Consider the following 16,434-nt stretch of genomic DNA (forward strand, 5'->3'; position numbering starts at 1 on the left):
ATGGATATATTTAGGCATTTATTTAATTCTAAATTTAAGCGGTATTTATTTCACTATGAATTTATCTTTTTTATTCAAGATAGAATTCAATTTTCTACATTTTTACAGCACTGTTTCTATACTTTGGTAATTTACACAATCTTGTCAGCTCTCTACTAGACTTCAGGTTTCCTAAAGGCAGAGCCAGTCACTCAGATACCTGGCACTCACACCAGCTAGTGTGCTGCTTTGAGCTCAGCAGATCCTCAAATACTGGTTACACTGAAAAATTAGTCCAACAGACTTATTTAGATGTAATCCCATATTAAAGACTTCTAAGTGCTCTGAAACCTCCATTCAAGCATTAAAGGGTCGCTATGAGTCGGAATCCACTTGACGGCAAAGGGTTTTTTTGTTTGCTTGTTTTGGTACATTAAAGAAAAACAGTTAAGGAGTAACAGCATAAGTCACCATAAACAAATTATGACTTTGTCTTTTATTCTCTATCTGGGATGGTAATATGGCCGACTCCCTAAGTAACTGGATCAACACTTTCAATGAAAACAACTAAAAATTCTAGATAATATATGAAGATTATCTTAAAGCCATCTTTGAGCTAGCTACCAAGAAGTAAGAAATTTTTGGTCCAGTGACTGAGTAAAGAAGAGAACCCAAAGAAGTAAGAACAACACTGCAGGTGGCTATCCATGGGGGGTATTTGCAAACCAATGAAACCTGAGCTTTCTTTTTCACTATATTGCACTGGGCTCCTGGACCAGGAATCAAAGCCCAAATCCTGCTCCAGGTGGGGAACCTTATAGGAGTTCCTTGCATCAAAGCAGCTGGGACTCTCAGAGATTAAGTTCAATATAAAGGCAAACTACAAATAAACCCATTACTCCCCTCTTTCCAACCTCACCCCCTGCCCCAGCTCCCACCTTGGCAATTGCAAGAAAAATCAAATGTCTCAACACTGTAAACTGGATCTTACATGGATCTGCAGCAAGAATTAACAATACTATCTGGCTGTTAAAAACCTCAAACAGAATTTAACTTAAAGCAATGCTAGGCTGGTAATGCTCCTAGATGCTTAGCAGACATAAATACAAATCTTCTCTGGAGTACCCTCACCTTTATTTCAGGAAATAAAAATTCCAGCAAAAATGAGCAACACATAATAAAAAACTAAACAAAAGAAACCCGGGGATCATGAATTAAACAACAGTCAAAAGAAAAATATAACTAAGGGACTTCAAGTTATGCAATTACCAAAAACCAATCTTATAAAACAAGCTTACAAATACGTACAGGGAAAAAGAAATGCCAGAGATAGATCAAATATCTGAAAAGAACTAAACAGAACCACTAAAACTGAAATGTATCTAAATTTTAAAATGCAATGAGTAGGCTTAATATCAGATTAGGGCATAGGCAAAGAAGAGTCAACTAGAAGTTAAATCTTTAAAAATTATCAAGAATGCAGGCTACAATGGAGGAACAAAGAAAGGAGAGTCAAGAATAAGAGGAGGAAATGGAATGTGTGGCTAAGTGTCTCCATGAACAACTCCATCCTTTGCCATGAGACCAGAAGAACTGGATGGTGCCTGGCTACCATTACTGAACATTTGTATCAAAGATTCTATAGAAGATACTTGATCAAAAGGGGAAAAGCGTAGAACAGTCATGGACTCTAAACTTTCTGGAGCCACAGAGGCTGGAGGAATCCCTGAAACTACTGCTCTGAGATAATCTTTAAACCTTAAACCAAAAATATTCTCTGAAGTCTTCTTAGAATCAAACAACAATTTAGCTTAAGTAGTAAAAGAAAAGGTCTGCCTTAAGCATTATGCTTTTTATGAACTATCTACCTGTGATCAAACTGATAACAGCAACTAGAAAGATTACACAGGAATCTTAGGGGGCAGTGAGTTTATGATAATGCAAGAGAACAACTTAGAAAAGGAGAGTGAAAATGGTTGCACAACTTGAAGAATGTAATCAACGTCACTGAACTGTACATGCAGAAACTGCTGAATTGGTATATGTTTTGCTGGGTATATTCTCAACAACAACAACAAAAAATATTTTTAAAAAAATGCAGGCTACAAAGAGACAGATGGAAAATAGAATGATTTAAGAGACATGAAAAAAGGAATAAGAAGGTTCTTGAAGTATGTCACTTTGAATTCCAGAAAGAGAGGGAAAAAAGGCCAAGTATTTCTCAGAACTGACCAAACGAACCAAAGATTTAAGAATTCTAACAAATCCCAAGTAGGATATATAAAAAGAAATCCACATCTAGGTACAGTAGATAAATAACTTTAAAATAACCAGATAAGGCAGATTTTATTCACAGGACTTCATCCCACTAATATCATCATCAACAAAGGTAGCTAGAACTAGTGCAATAATATCTTCATTGTGATGAGAAAAAACAAACTCCTATGCTGCTTTCCAAAGGGACCGTTTTGCATTGCCTGTGGCTGTTGGCAACATGAACTATTCTCAGCCTGTATAAGGTCCAGTAATTGTTGTGCATGCTTCTTTCACAATGGTTTACCAAGCCTCAAGTAGTTTCCTCATGCACGTGTTGAACGGTATTCAGCTAATGCAAGGGAAACTCTGCATATCTTTGGAGCACTCTCCTGTACAATCTCTCCTCTTTGGATCTCTGCCCTGTGAGGCTGCCTATTATCCCATCATGGCCAGATTCACAAGTTCCAGCCAATCAGTTACTTTAAATAAACTTACAGTCCCACTAAAAACTCTCTCAAGATCATGTCTATAAATGCAATATGTATTTTTTAATACTTCCATAATAAAACCTTAAATTTGTAACTTAGTATGTTAAAGGTTAGGCTGGGTTTTGTTTACCTACTGAAAATATAACTAAGGGACTTCAAGTTATGCAATTACCAAAAACCAATCTTATAAAACAAGCTTACAAATACGTACAGGGAAAAAGAAATTACTGGGTTTTGTTTACTTACTGAAAAATATAACTAAGGGACTTCAAGTTATGCAATTACCAAAAACCAATCTTATAAAACAAGCTTACAAATACGTACAGGGAAAAAGAAATGCCAGAGATAGATCAAATATTTGAAAAGAACTAAATAGAACCACTAAAACTGAAATGTATCTAAATTTTAAAATGCAATGAAAGGCTAGAAAATTGAAGAATCCTCAATTTTACATGAAACCAAAGAGAGTCTATACCAACATGATCTATGGGTTATAGCCAGTACTATAATTGTGTGGAGAAGGTTTCCATTATGCATTAATTACACAGCAAAGCCTACAACTGACTCAATCTGTAGGGGAGATGTCAGCTGCAATGAGGTGATAAACAACGAAGGGAGTGTTTTAAACCTAGAAGAAAAATTAGGCATGGTCTATCCTAAGAATGCAGTCTGTCTACTTGTTTGACCTCTCTGTAGTAAGGCTAAGAAGAAAGGCACTAAAATTTACTTTGTGATTTCTTTGAATTGTCTACTATCTTCTATTATAAGATAATGTTTAAGTATTAGATTTGTAATATATTCAGAAGAATACTGAAAAGATCTGCAGAATGAAGAATTAAGGACAGACTTTCTTTTTGGCACTTCACAAATGTACCATTCAAACTTATAATTTATTAAAAAGATAAATAATTGTCAACTACTAAATATTGTGAGCACTGGATAACATCAAATTCACAATTCATAAAATCACAGAGTTAAAAGGGGCCTTAAACATCTTCTGATCTAAGCACAGTAAGAGGGAAAAAAATATATATATAGATATATAAATGCAATGAAGCTTCAGGGTAACTAAAATCAAGTCCTACGTGTAGATGTGACTATCACAAGCCATTTATCCCACTGCCAAATAGTCAATTCCAACTCATAGCAACCCTATAGGACACAGTAGAACTGCCCCATAGGGTTTCCAAGGAGCAGCTGGTGGATTTGAACTGCCAATCTTTTGGTTACCAGCCAAGCTCCTAACCACTGCACCACCAGGGCCCCATAAACTCTATAATTAGAGATAAATATACTAAATAAATTCACAGGTTGCCCAAAAACAAATTTTTAATTTCAGGTACACAAACCTCCCACTCCCTAATTATCTCAATGTGTTGCCCCTTCCTTTACTTTCTATCTTTCTCAGATATTTACTTAATACCCATTATAACAATGTGGACACAAATAAGAATAACTAGCCTTTGTCTCTGAGGAACTCACAATTTAGTTTCAAAGACACAGAAACCATGGCAAAGCAACAACAAAACAAAAACAAAAAAAGCAAATGTATATCATATTTCAAAGAAAATAAAAGATGAAAAAACTACTCTTGTGTATCAATTAGAAGGTGGAAGGAAGACACATAAATGCTCATATAAATACATTCTTTTAACAGTAGCCAATGGAATTAATTTCTGCATGAGTCTGACACCAAACCCAAAAACCCAAACCCACTGCCGTCAAGTGATTCCAACTCATAGAGACTCTACAGGACAGAAGGTCCTATGGGGTTTCCCAGGCTGTAATCTTTACGGAAGCAGGCTGCCACATCTTTCTCCCTTGGAGAGGCTACTGAGTTTGAACCACAGACCTTTCGGGTAGCAGCCAAGTGCTTAATCACTGCACCACCAGGGCTCCGAGTCTGACAAAGTCTTAGTTATATTATACAAATCTATTTCAAGAGCTGGGTCAGAATGATATTTCTTATTCATCCAATTGTAGATTATAGGAGGAATCTCACTGGTTAGTACATTCTATCAAAAGATCCACATTCTTTTAAGCCATACAACATCCGCTAGAATACTGAAAGTTCACTATAAAAGCCTAACAAAATATAAAAATTCTTCGTTCTATACTGTCACTGAACATTTTGCCATTCAAAAGTACTAAGGAGAAAATATTTAATACATAGATACACTAGCATGTGGCAAGTTACCTAGATTTTATAAAGCTATTTAAGTTGGAGGCACTTAAAACTCAATCCCGCATTTAGTAAAATCAGAAGTCAGCAAGTACTACAACTTATTTTTCTTCTCATTTTTAATCAGTCATAAGTTATTTAGAAGCAGTATGATTTTCCTTTTGGATGTGATGTTGCTTTTGTTTTCTTTCTCAAAGAACTGTCATTGTTACTTTACTGAGAAACAAGGGAGAGCATTCAGTCTTCTTTTGGATGTTATGTTACTTAGCGAACTTATTTCCTAGTTACCACTAAAAATATTTAACAAAAAATTTTCAATGCTAGACCATTAAGAGTGCAAAATATTACAATTATTCTAACAGTGAATTCAAGGCTTTGAATTTTGGAGAAGAGTTTGTTTTGTTCTTGATGGTTATGATATGACTTACAGGTCCAGTAATACACCCAACTTCATAATTCATATGTTAGGTATCTTCAGACTCCAAAGGACAAAACTACTAAGCTGGTTATCAGGAAACCTAGTTAGTTGTAATTGCTGCTCTGCAACTAACTAGCAGAGTAGCCTGTAAGGTTCTTTTCTCTCTCATTACTTTCACTGAGGAAAAGAGTAGCTAAACTACATATATTCTATATTCCCCTTTTTCAAGTCTAAAATTCTAGAAAATAATAAATTTCAAGTTCTCTCTTTAGATCACAAAAAATCACTATTGTTATATATGTTCTCAATAATACTACATAATTTGTGAGAAGAGCCTGGTAAAGTTTTTAATGGCTGACAATTGTTGAGGTCTAATTTGATTTTGAACATAACTTCGAGATGTGATTCAAGATTGTAAAATGTCAAAGGAAATTATACTCTTTACTGTACTTTGAATAAAAATGCATTGAGACTGAGTTTCATGCTAAATGGTGGGACATTTCAATTCTCTGCAATCAATGACTCCTAACACACTAGCCCACTATCATGCGAGCTCTGAGAAGGTTGGGATTGTTGTACATTTATCTAACATAGCACTTTGCTTTTAGTTACTGCTCGATAGGTGTTTGTTGAATTAACAAACTCAGTGTATACAGCAATCTCTCCAAATTCATCTAAATCTCTCTTACAGTTGGGGCATTAGCATGTCTTACTAAAAAATGATTAAATTACTTCTCATGTTGGGCGTATCCCAAACTCAATTTATTTTTTTAAATTATCTATTTTATTATAAAAATATATATAACACAATATTTGCCAATTCAAGATTTTTCAGGTGTACAATTTAGTGACATCAGTGACATTAATCATGTTGTACAACTATCACCCATAATCACTGCCAAATTTCCCATCACCAACAATGGCTCCCCTCTTCCCCTCCCTCTTGTCCCTGGTAACCACTAATGAACTCTGGTCTCTATTTGCCTATTCTTCCTATTTCATATAATTGAGATCATACAATATTTGTATTTTTGTGACAGACTTATTTTACTGAGCATAAAGTTTTTGAGGTTCATTTATGTTGTAGCACAGACCAGGACTTCTTTTCTCTTCATGGCTGAGCAGTATTTCATTGCATTTATGCACCATATTTTGTATATCCATTCATCCACTGATGGACACTCAGGTTGTTTCCACCTATTGTAAATAGTCCTGGAATGAACATTAGTGCACATGTGCCTGCTCACGTTGCTGCTTTCAGTTCTCTTGGGTATGTATATATCTAGAAGTAGAACTGCTGGGACATATGGTAGTTCTACGTTTAGGTTTTTGAGGAATCGCCAAACTGTTTTCCATAGCAGCTATACCATTCTGCATTCTCACCAGCAATGGATAAGGGTTCCAATTTCTCCAGATCCTTGTCAGCATTTGTTATCTTCCATTTTCACTTTTTATCTTAGCCATCCCAGGCATAGTAATGTGATATCTCATTGTGGTTTTGATTTGTATCTCTCTATCAAACTATTTATTTATAGCTAAGTGGGCAGACAAATATTTTATGAAATACTGTATGTTTTTAATTGTCAGGTATAACTCAAAAAATTAAAAAGCATGAATTAAAAATTTTGCTTTAGTCTTAACAGATTAATACACATATTGCAGACTGATAAATTACTAAGATTTAAATATATATTATAACATGTCTAGTTCTAATAATGCATCACATCAAGATATTATAATCACCCCCTCACTACAAACACCTAGAAATGCTAGGTAAAATATAACAAACACCTTCCGAAATGTATAGCTAACCAACAAAGAAAACAGTCATGGGCTAGAAATGAAGAAAAAAACATCAATCAATCAAATGACCTGGTGCTGTACTGGAAGAGAGTAGGAAAAGTGGTATGTAATCTTGAGATCTGGTTTTCATCACCCACACAGGGAAAGGGCACAAAGCAACTAGAACTGAGAAACCTGAATACACCTGGAATCTTAGAAAAGCCACACAATTTATGAAAGGATAAACTAGAAAAAACTTGTTTTTCCAATTAAAGTGTCAAGGAATCGCATGTACTTTGACCTGGCTCTGGAGTAGGGGATGAAAAAGAGTTCCCTGATAATTTGTCAATCAAGGGCCAACTCCAAAGTCATTCTGATGGCTGTTCGGATCTGAATTTAAATTTATACTACCCTGGTGGAACAGAAATCTTCAACTCAAGATTTTAACATAAGCACTGACTTAAGGCTTGTGATACTCCTGGAGTATGTGGCAAAAGCAATCACAAAACTACTCTGGAAGGGAAAAATCAAAACAAAACAATTCAAATTAACAGTTAACACAGGAGTTTCCTTTTCGTTAGGACTTTAAACAGAACTGTCTACAACTTTCCCCTAAAGATTGCAGATATAAAAGAATGGACCATATGCTGAAAAATTATACTTCAGACTATATGTAAAGCCTATTAACGCAGAAAATGAAATTTAGTTTTCTCCAAATAACAAATACTAAATCAGTAACTACTTTGAAATGGCATGTAAAGATAATCCTATGAGGGACAAAAAGCTAGTTTAGCAAATTACTTACTTCAGATCCTGCAGAAGGTCTTTTGCATTAAGCATGGTTATTAAAGAGGTGGTAGCAGCTGGAATTATGATAATTGGTGTTCGAGACCCTGTAAAGACAAAATTTTAAAGGCAGCAAATATTAAAAGGAAATAGTTGTTTTCTCTAATAAAAGTTGAAAGATTGTAAAAGATTGTAAATTTGAGTTAAAAAATATTTTAAACTTGGAGTGATATTCAAAATATTTAATAAACAGTATGGATTGAGTACTGATTTATCAGAATAGACACCAAGCACAAACATTTGATATCATGATATCAGCTCTGCTTTTGTAATCTAGCTTACCCACATTTCCTTTTTAATGTAAAATTAGAACCATTTATACACCCTCACCTTTCTTCTGATTTGGGGGAGGTCTTGCTTGGGAAACTGTATAAGGAAAAAAAAAAAATCACGATTTTTAGTATTATAAAAATCATACTCTTATTTTCAAACTTACAAAGCAAATAAGGCCTGAATATTGTTTGTACTCATGCGTGACTAGTTATAAAATTAAGGTAAAAAAAAACCCTACTGTAATCTTTTCAAATAATGTTATTTCTCTGTCCCACAAAAATATTAAAATTCCTTAACATTATTCAATAGTCTATAGTTACAAAAAAAGTGGATATACTATGGTGCTAGGTATTGAGTCTCTATGTTCACGATGATAAGGTCTAGCAAAGGAATATAACTTCATAACTAACTGAAGTAATAAATGCAAAAAAGCAGCACAGAGCACTACAAAAACATATAACACTGAAAGGAAGGTGGGAAGGTGCTAACTACTCTGGAGAAAAGAGAAAGGAAAGTTATTGGGAGATAAGAGCTAAAAATTCTTTCTTTTCTCTCTTTAAAATTGTTTTCTGTTTATTAGTAGAGAAGAAGAGCATTACAGGCAATGAGTCAAGTGTACATGAAGATCTATATTATTATATGGAATTGATCACATTATTAAAAACTTTTACCATTATAAAAATATAAATATACCTTTTATTATGTTTATATAAAATAGACTTTATAATGTATTGAAGTATTTGCTGGCATATAACAAATACTAGTTTTAATAATCTAGTTCAAGATGAATACATTTTCAGATGAAAAGTGTTGCATGTTCAATTTTCAGTATTTATTCATATAATAAAAATTTACTGACTGCCTTCTATGTGTCCTGTGCTGGCTGGAGTTTTTTTTTGCAAAAATAAATGTTATGTTTAAGATATTTAAAGACAATTCATCATCAGTTCTTAGAATACTACCTTCAAAGGGAATTACACAGCACACATACTTTTGAAATATGTTCTATTTTAAAGGCAGCAAAATGCTACACTGCCACTACTACTGTGTACTCTTTTGTATAGCCATTTCATTGTGATAAAGCACTACAGAGTTCAGCAGTATGATTCTTCCACATAAAGCAGAAACATACACAAATACAAACTCACACATACATATTTATTATAGTCTTTTCATCTCTCTTCTTACTGAGACAAAATACTAAAACTTTCTTAAATCATTTTTAGAAATAAGACAAGGGAATAATGAATAAATCTGATTATCTAGATAATGTCATGTGGCATATAATACATCCTCAACAAATACTTGGTATTTGTTTGAGGGAAAACGGGATGACAAGATGGACAGATAAACAGGAGACCAGAGTTTCTATGAGAATCACTAAAGGGAATGACCAAAAGAAAATGTGCATCTGAACTGCTACTGATTAAATGACAAGGGCCCACAAATAAGCTCAAGAAATTAGGAAAATACTGATTAAAATCAGGACTGAGAAGATCCAATGTAATAAAAAGAAAAAATACAAAAATTAACACATACTAAAAATAAAGTTTAGAGATTTAGTATAAAATAACTAAAAAAGAATATAAACAGGTTCCTTGGTAAGTAAGGGAGCATTGGTGGCACACTGGTTAAGTGCTTGGCTGCTAACCGAAAGGTCTGCTGTTCAAACCCACTAGCTGCTCCGAGGGAGAAAGATGTGACAGTCTGCTTCCATAAAGATTATAGCCTTGAAAACTCTATGGGGCAGTTCTACTCTGCCCTATAGGGTTGCTATGGGCCGGAATCGACACGATGGCAATGGGTTTGGTTTGGTTTTGGTAAATAACGATCATCATGATGGAGATACTGAAATGAACATGTTAATGATAAACTTGATTTTTATAAAATGGTAGACTAACAAGGCATCTGTGTGGCAGAGGATTAAGAAACAAGAGTCTATATTCAGGTAATCTAATTTGTATCCCAGTTTTGCCACTTCCTAGTCATATTATCCCGGTGAGTTAATTAACTGATCAACCCCAGCTCCCTCAGTTGTAAGAGAGAGATAATAGTTTCTAAAACTTAATATTGTTGTATTTTAAAAAATAAAAATAATGCATGTTAAGTCCTTAGCCCAGTTAACCCTGCAGTGATAGCGGCAGCTTCTGCTTCTACTACTACTATTTAAGCAAATGCAGTTTCCAACTGACAAGGTAAGAATATGTCAAAAGAAAAATCATTACTGTTTATATGTTTAATTTCAAATTATATGCTCTACTCAAGAAATATTTATTTGGAGTCTATGTCCAAGGCATTCTGCTAATTGTAAATAAAATAGAAATAATCCTTGCTCTCAAAGAACTTTTGAATAAAAGAGCAAGACTGTGAACAAATTAGCAAATAAGGGAATATTTAAATATACTAATTTGAATACATATTAAGGAGAAAAAAGGTGTATACACAGACAAAAAGCATCCTTTAGATAGAAATCCTAGGAAAAGACTCTCAAAAGAAGTGCTATTTAAGCTGAGATTTGAAGGATGAAAACAAGCCAAGTTCCAAAGAATAAGTGGACAGACTCCAGATAGTGTAGGAATGTGGGCAAATGTCAAAGCCAGGAAAGAACCTCCTGTGTTTATGGGACTGAAACAAGGCAAACCTAGAGGCCACAGGGAAGAAAGAGAAGAGTGGCAGGAGATGAGCATAAAAATATAAGCAGGAACTAATTCACATAGGGCCTTTTGAACAATGTTAACTTTGTATTTAAGTTCAGTGAAAAACCCAGAAAGGTTTAACCTGGAAACTGACATGATTCAATTTTCACATGACAGTAAAATGTAAAAAAAAAAAAAAAAAGGTTAAACAAAAATAAAAAACACCTAAAATGAATACAGTGTTGGTATCTACATGCAATGATAAAAATTAATCTTTTTAGGTACTAGAAAGAAGACAAAAAAAATCTTTGAAAAATAACTTCAATACTATCTTTGCTGAAGATACATTTTGAAGAAGGATTACAAAACATTATGGGCTCAATAACACAGATATCCGAAATTACAACCATTTATTAAAATTTATTAAAATTATGATGCTGTGCTTCTGTAGGAAAAAAGTCACAACTGCACATACTATCACAGAACTCGGACAGGTAACTGCTGAGTGGACACACATATATATAGCCTTTTAAAACATTCTTCTAAAATCTTAAACAAAATAAAACAATTTTCTTAAAAATGTTCTTTAACTCTTCAACTATATCTATTTATCCAAGTAAATGTTCTCATCGTATTACTTTGAAAGTCATTACTCAAAAGCATGGTGTTATATAACCTATTTTACCAAGGACTTCTGAACCAAATTTAGGAAAACATTACTAAAGAATACTACCCAAATTCAGTTGAGCTGTTTAAATACACTACACTTCGTTGCCATCAAGTCAGTTCCGACTCGTAGCGACCCTATAGGACAGAGTAGAACTGCCCTGTAGGGTTTCCAAGGAGCAGTTGGTGGCGTCAAACTGCAGACCTTTTGGTTAGCAGCTATAGCTCTTGACCACTGCACCACCAGGGGTCCTAAATACATTACGGGAAGATAAATAATTCAAAATGTTTTTCATTTAACTGTTTTAAAGTTTTTCTGATAAGAATATAAGGATTGGGGGGTTGGCGTGGTCATCATAGCGGAGTAGTTAGACGCTTCCTATAACCCTCTTACAACAAAGACCTGGAAAAACAAGTGATTTGATTCTATGTGAACATCTGGCAGCCCTGAACAAGGCAAGGTTAAGAAATCCATCTGAGTCATACAGGAGAGGAAGACCATTTGGAAGAGGTGAGGAGGGCTAGAGCCGCGGTAGCGAAACTGCAGACACAGCCACGCTGGTCTGTGGTGAAGCAGGCAAAGAGCTGTGCTGTGCACGTGCTTGGGAAGCAGCCTCCACATTGAGAGAGACCCAGCAGCAGACATTCTGCTTGGACACTCTGAACCAGTGAAGCCCAGCTCCCAAGAGGCTAGGATAAGTACATGCGTGCACCCTTTCATGGCGATTAAAAAAAAAAAAAAAAAGCCCATTTGGGAAAACCTCTCTCCCTTTTACCTCCTCCCTCCACGCTCTGCACTGGATTTGGGAAAAACCTCTCTTCCTTTTACATCCTCCCTCCACGCTCTGCACCGGGAGTCCGCTGGGCCAGAAGTAGATCCCAAAAGGCATCCTGACCCACTCTCCAGGCCGTGGAGAGGCAACCAATAAACTGCTGGCTCCCCTAGGCCAGGAACAGAGGGTTGGCACAGCTCCTTTGCTGGTCACAGAAATCAGGGGTCCACAGACTGAGTGCCTTACACCCCTGTATAGACTTGTGGGGACCCATCTCAACAGCGTTAGCCCTCACTACCACAATACAACAGGGCAAACATCTGAAGTTTAACTTCAACTTCTCCAGCTGTGAACGGGCAGATTTGTGACCCTCGAAACAGCCCTGCCCCTTAAGTAGGCACTTGTATCGATCTGCAGCAGGGTCTTGAAGACTGGTGGCAGCTCCTAAAGTGCCTAGTCAGCTGCTACAGGAGTTCAAGAAAAAGTGGTGCCCTCGAGTCTTTACAGCCAACAGAGGGAGGTGTTCTTAGCCCAGCTGAAATACTCACCTACCTACTCACCCTAGAGAATAGGGATATGCTTCCCGTTCAGACTCTCAGGGGCAGCTGTCAGCCCCCTGTCTGACTCAGCGCATGATTCCCTACCACAGCCAGAGTCCAGTGCCTGCACCAATCACCCATGCCTCTCTAGGACTGGGGGTAAGAGCCTGCATCACACACTTGGTGATCGACTACCTGAACACCTGAGACGAACCCATATAGGAAAATTTAACGGACTCCTGTGTGCACATACTTAGTTACAGAACTAAATACCTGCTGACAGGACATTAGAGATTGAAAGTTGTCAAAAATCAAACTAGTGCACACAAGCAGCCTATTTGGGAATATCAAAACAAAACAAAATAAGAAGCTAGGTCTCACTAAGCAAACACAAAATAAAATTATAGTAAATTATTGATGGCTCGGAGACAACAGTCAATATCAAGTCACGTAAAAGGCAGTCCATAATGGCTTCAGCAAGCTCCCAACATAAAGACTCAAAAAATTCTCTGGAGGAAGAGAACTTCATGGACTTACCAGAGGCAGAATAAAAAACATTAATATACAGAACTCTTCTAGAAATATGAAAGGAAATTCAACAGAATGCAGAAACAGCCAGGGAACATACATTCACAGCAGTAGCGGAATTTTAAAAAGTTATTCAAGAATATAATGCCAAATTTAACAGGCTGCAAGAATCCATAGAGAGACAGCAATAAGAAATCCAGAAGATTAACAATAAAATTTGAGAATTAGACAACTCAATAGAAAGTCATAGCAGCAGAACTGAGGCAGTAGAAGTTACAATTAGTGACAATGAAGATAAAGCTCTTGACGCCAACTTATTTGAGGAAAAATCAGAAAAGAATTAAAAAGAATGAAGAAACTCTAAGAGTCATGTGGGAGTCTATCAAGAGAAACAACCTACAAGTGATTGGAGTACCAGAACAGGGAGGGATAACAGAAAATACACAGAAAATTGCTGAAGATTTGTTGACAGAAAACGTCCCTGATATAATGAAAGATGATAAGATATCTACCCAAGATGCTCATCGAACCCCACAAAAGGTAGATCCCAAAAGAAGGTCACCAAGACATATTATAATCAAAGTTACCAAAACCAAAGATAAAGAGAGAATTTTAAGAGCGGCTAGGGATTAAAAAAAAAGTCATCTACAAAGGAGAGTCAATTAGAATAAGCTAGGACTACTCAGCAGAAACCATGCGGGCTAGAAGGCAATGGGATGACATATTTAAAGCCTTGAAGGAAAATAACTGTCAGCCAAGAGTTATATACCCAGCAAAACTGTCTCTCAAATATGATGGTGAAATTAGGGCATTTCCAGATAAACAGAAGTTCAGGGAATTTGTAAAAACCAAACCAAAATTACAAGAAATACTAAAGGGAGTCCTACGGTTAGATAATCAGTAACACCAGTGAACAACGCAAGACTAGAACACAGGACAGAGCAACCAGATATTGACTCAGATACAGAAATCAAAATTACATCAAAGCTAAAACATTGAAAACAGGGAAACAGATTATCAATATGTAAAAAAAAAAAAAGTTAATATTAAAACAAAAAAAGAGAGACTTAAAAATAGAGACATTAATTTTCTATATGGAGGGGAACTTAAGACGATGTAAGTAAGAAAAGACTGGTATAAACTTAGAAAATTAGGGGTACATATTAAGGTAACCACAAAGGAATCTAACAATCCTACAAATCAAAATAAAGAAGTAGAAAAACATAAAGACCCAGCAAACACCGAATCTACAACAAAGAAAAAGATGAAAAAAACCTGCATAAAGAAAAACGACTCAGAGAGAGTTTTGGCAAAATGGCGCTCTAGGCAGAAGCACCACACCATCCCTCCACAGCAAAGATCTGAAAAACTAAGCCGAACAGAGAACACAACAATCATGAAACCCTAAAACATCAAATGAAGAGATAAAGAACTCAGCCAAGCACCAAATGGAGTGAGAAAACTGACAAGAGAACGGAGAGCGAGGAGAGATTCATACAGAGGTCCCCTACCAGCTAACGCAGCGTGGATCCGCCATCTCGGACTCCTATCGGAGACCAGCAAACCAGGGATATGAGAAAGCAGCCTCACGGAGCCTCCAGAGGGAGACAAAACAACCGGTAATCGGTGATATATGCTTTCCCAGCCCCCACGCTTCTTCACCCCGACTCGGCCTCCTCTGCTTCCTGCGGCCACAGTCTCTTGACTGGGAAACAGTGGCTGCTTGGATTCCACACACCCGAACTGGTGGCTGTCTCAGTGCCATTTGCTGGCTGCTGGTATAGCTTTTTTTCCACTTCTTTTTATATCTTCCTTGCCTCTCCCCACCTACCCCTCCTTTAGCTTGAGGAACTCGCTCCGTCTGCCATCTTTGCTTCTGCCTGAGGGGCTGCAGAACTCCGGTAATTTGTGATATACGTTTTCCCACTCTCTACCCTTCTTCACCCACACTCGGCCCCCTCTGCTTCCCGCAGACACAGTCTCTTGTCCAGAAACACCAGCCCACACTAGCTGGCTCTCTGAGTGCCATTTGTTGGTTGCTAGTGATGCTTTTCTTTTCTTCTCCTTCTTTTGACTTCTTAATTGCCTCTCGCAACCTCCCCCTCCGTTTCCACAAGTGCCTGGCTCCGTGCGCTGCCTTTGCTTCTTCCTGAGGGGCTGCAGAGCTCCGATCAAGTGTGGAGCTAGTTCCCGGTCTGGGCTACCGTGCTGGTGGGATCCCGGGTCTTTTGTTCATTTGTTTGTTTTCAATTCTTTGTTTGTTTTCTTTTCCTTCTCATGAGTTGGGTGCCCTTTCTGGCCAGGCTGAGCTGCGTGGCAGGGAAACGCCCCTTCAACTTCCACAGACGTGCAGAAGCATCCCTGAGGGCATTTCTTTTTAAGTTGTTTTTTTTTCTTCTTTTTTTTCCTGTTGCTTTGGGGGACTTTCTTGTTTTTTGTTTTTGTTTATTTTTTTATTTCTTTTCATTTCCTCTTTTTCCCTTTTTATCTTTCTTCATTGCTCAGTTTCTCGTCTCTCTATATCTTCCTTCTCTTTCTGTTCTCTGAATACCTGGCATTGTATACCTCTACGCCTTCTAGCCAGGCTGTACTCCAACACCTGAGAGCGACTTCCCCAGACCTTACAGCTGCACCGGTGGGAACCCAGGGAACTTTGCGGTTCTTTAACATTTCTGATTCTTATTCATTCATTATTTTCTTTTCTTCCTCCTCCCCTTTCTGTTTTTCTTCATTTCATAGTCTCTCATCTATCCACTCCAATGGCAAGCTACCCTAGCATTCTATTTTGTTTGTTTGTATGTTTTTGGCTCCTGTTCCTCTCTCCTCTCTCCCATATCCATCTTAGTTCAACACATAGCAATCTCCCCGCTGCATCATGCCTACCTGCACCGTGCACTTGACATCACACCACCAAGCAGCACAGGCACGGCCTACTGGAACCTGCCCTGCACTGATTACCGACCAGCTCTGGTAGCTGTACTAAGTGCCACAAACAACCCGTCCCAGTAACTCCTCTTCAGCTAGACCTGCCCTGCTGTACCATATCTGAGTGACTGACCCTGCCAGCT

The 16,434-nt window shown here is 37.0% G+C and overlaps 1 protein-coding gene across 2 annotated transcripts in view; it reads right to left on the minus strand.

Annotated features, from left to right (window-relative positions):
- Window positions 1-16,434, minus strand: part of CDC73 (cell division cycle 73) — a 151,701-nt gene that overhangs the window by 17,162 nt on the left and 118,105 nt on the right. For both annotated transcript variants that reach the window (XM_023737010.1, XM_004382550.2), the window contains 2 exons: window positions 8,282-8,317; window positions 7,911-7,998 (listed from right to left, as the gene is read on the minus strand). In XM_023737010.1, coding sequence (XP_023592778.1) covers window positions 7,911-7,998; window positions 8,282-8,317 — 124 coding nt within the window. The remainder of the gene's footprint in view (window positions 1-7,910; window positions 7,999-8,281; window positions 8,318-16,434) is intronic.

Source organism: Trichechus manatus, unplaced genomic scaffold, assembly GCF_000243295.1.
Source record: "Trichechus manatus latirostris isolate Lorelei unplaced genomic scaffold, TriManLat1.0 scaffold00095, whole genome shotgun sequence".
Lineage (NCBI taxonomy): Eukaryota > Metazoa > Chordata > Mammalia > Sirenia > Trichechidae > Trichechus > Trichechus manatus.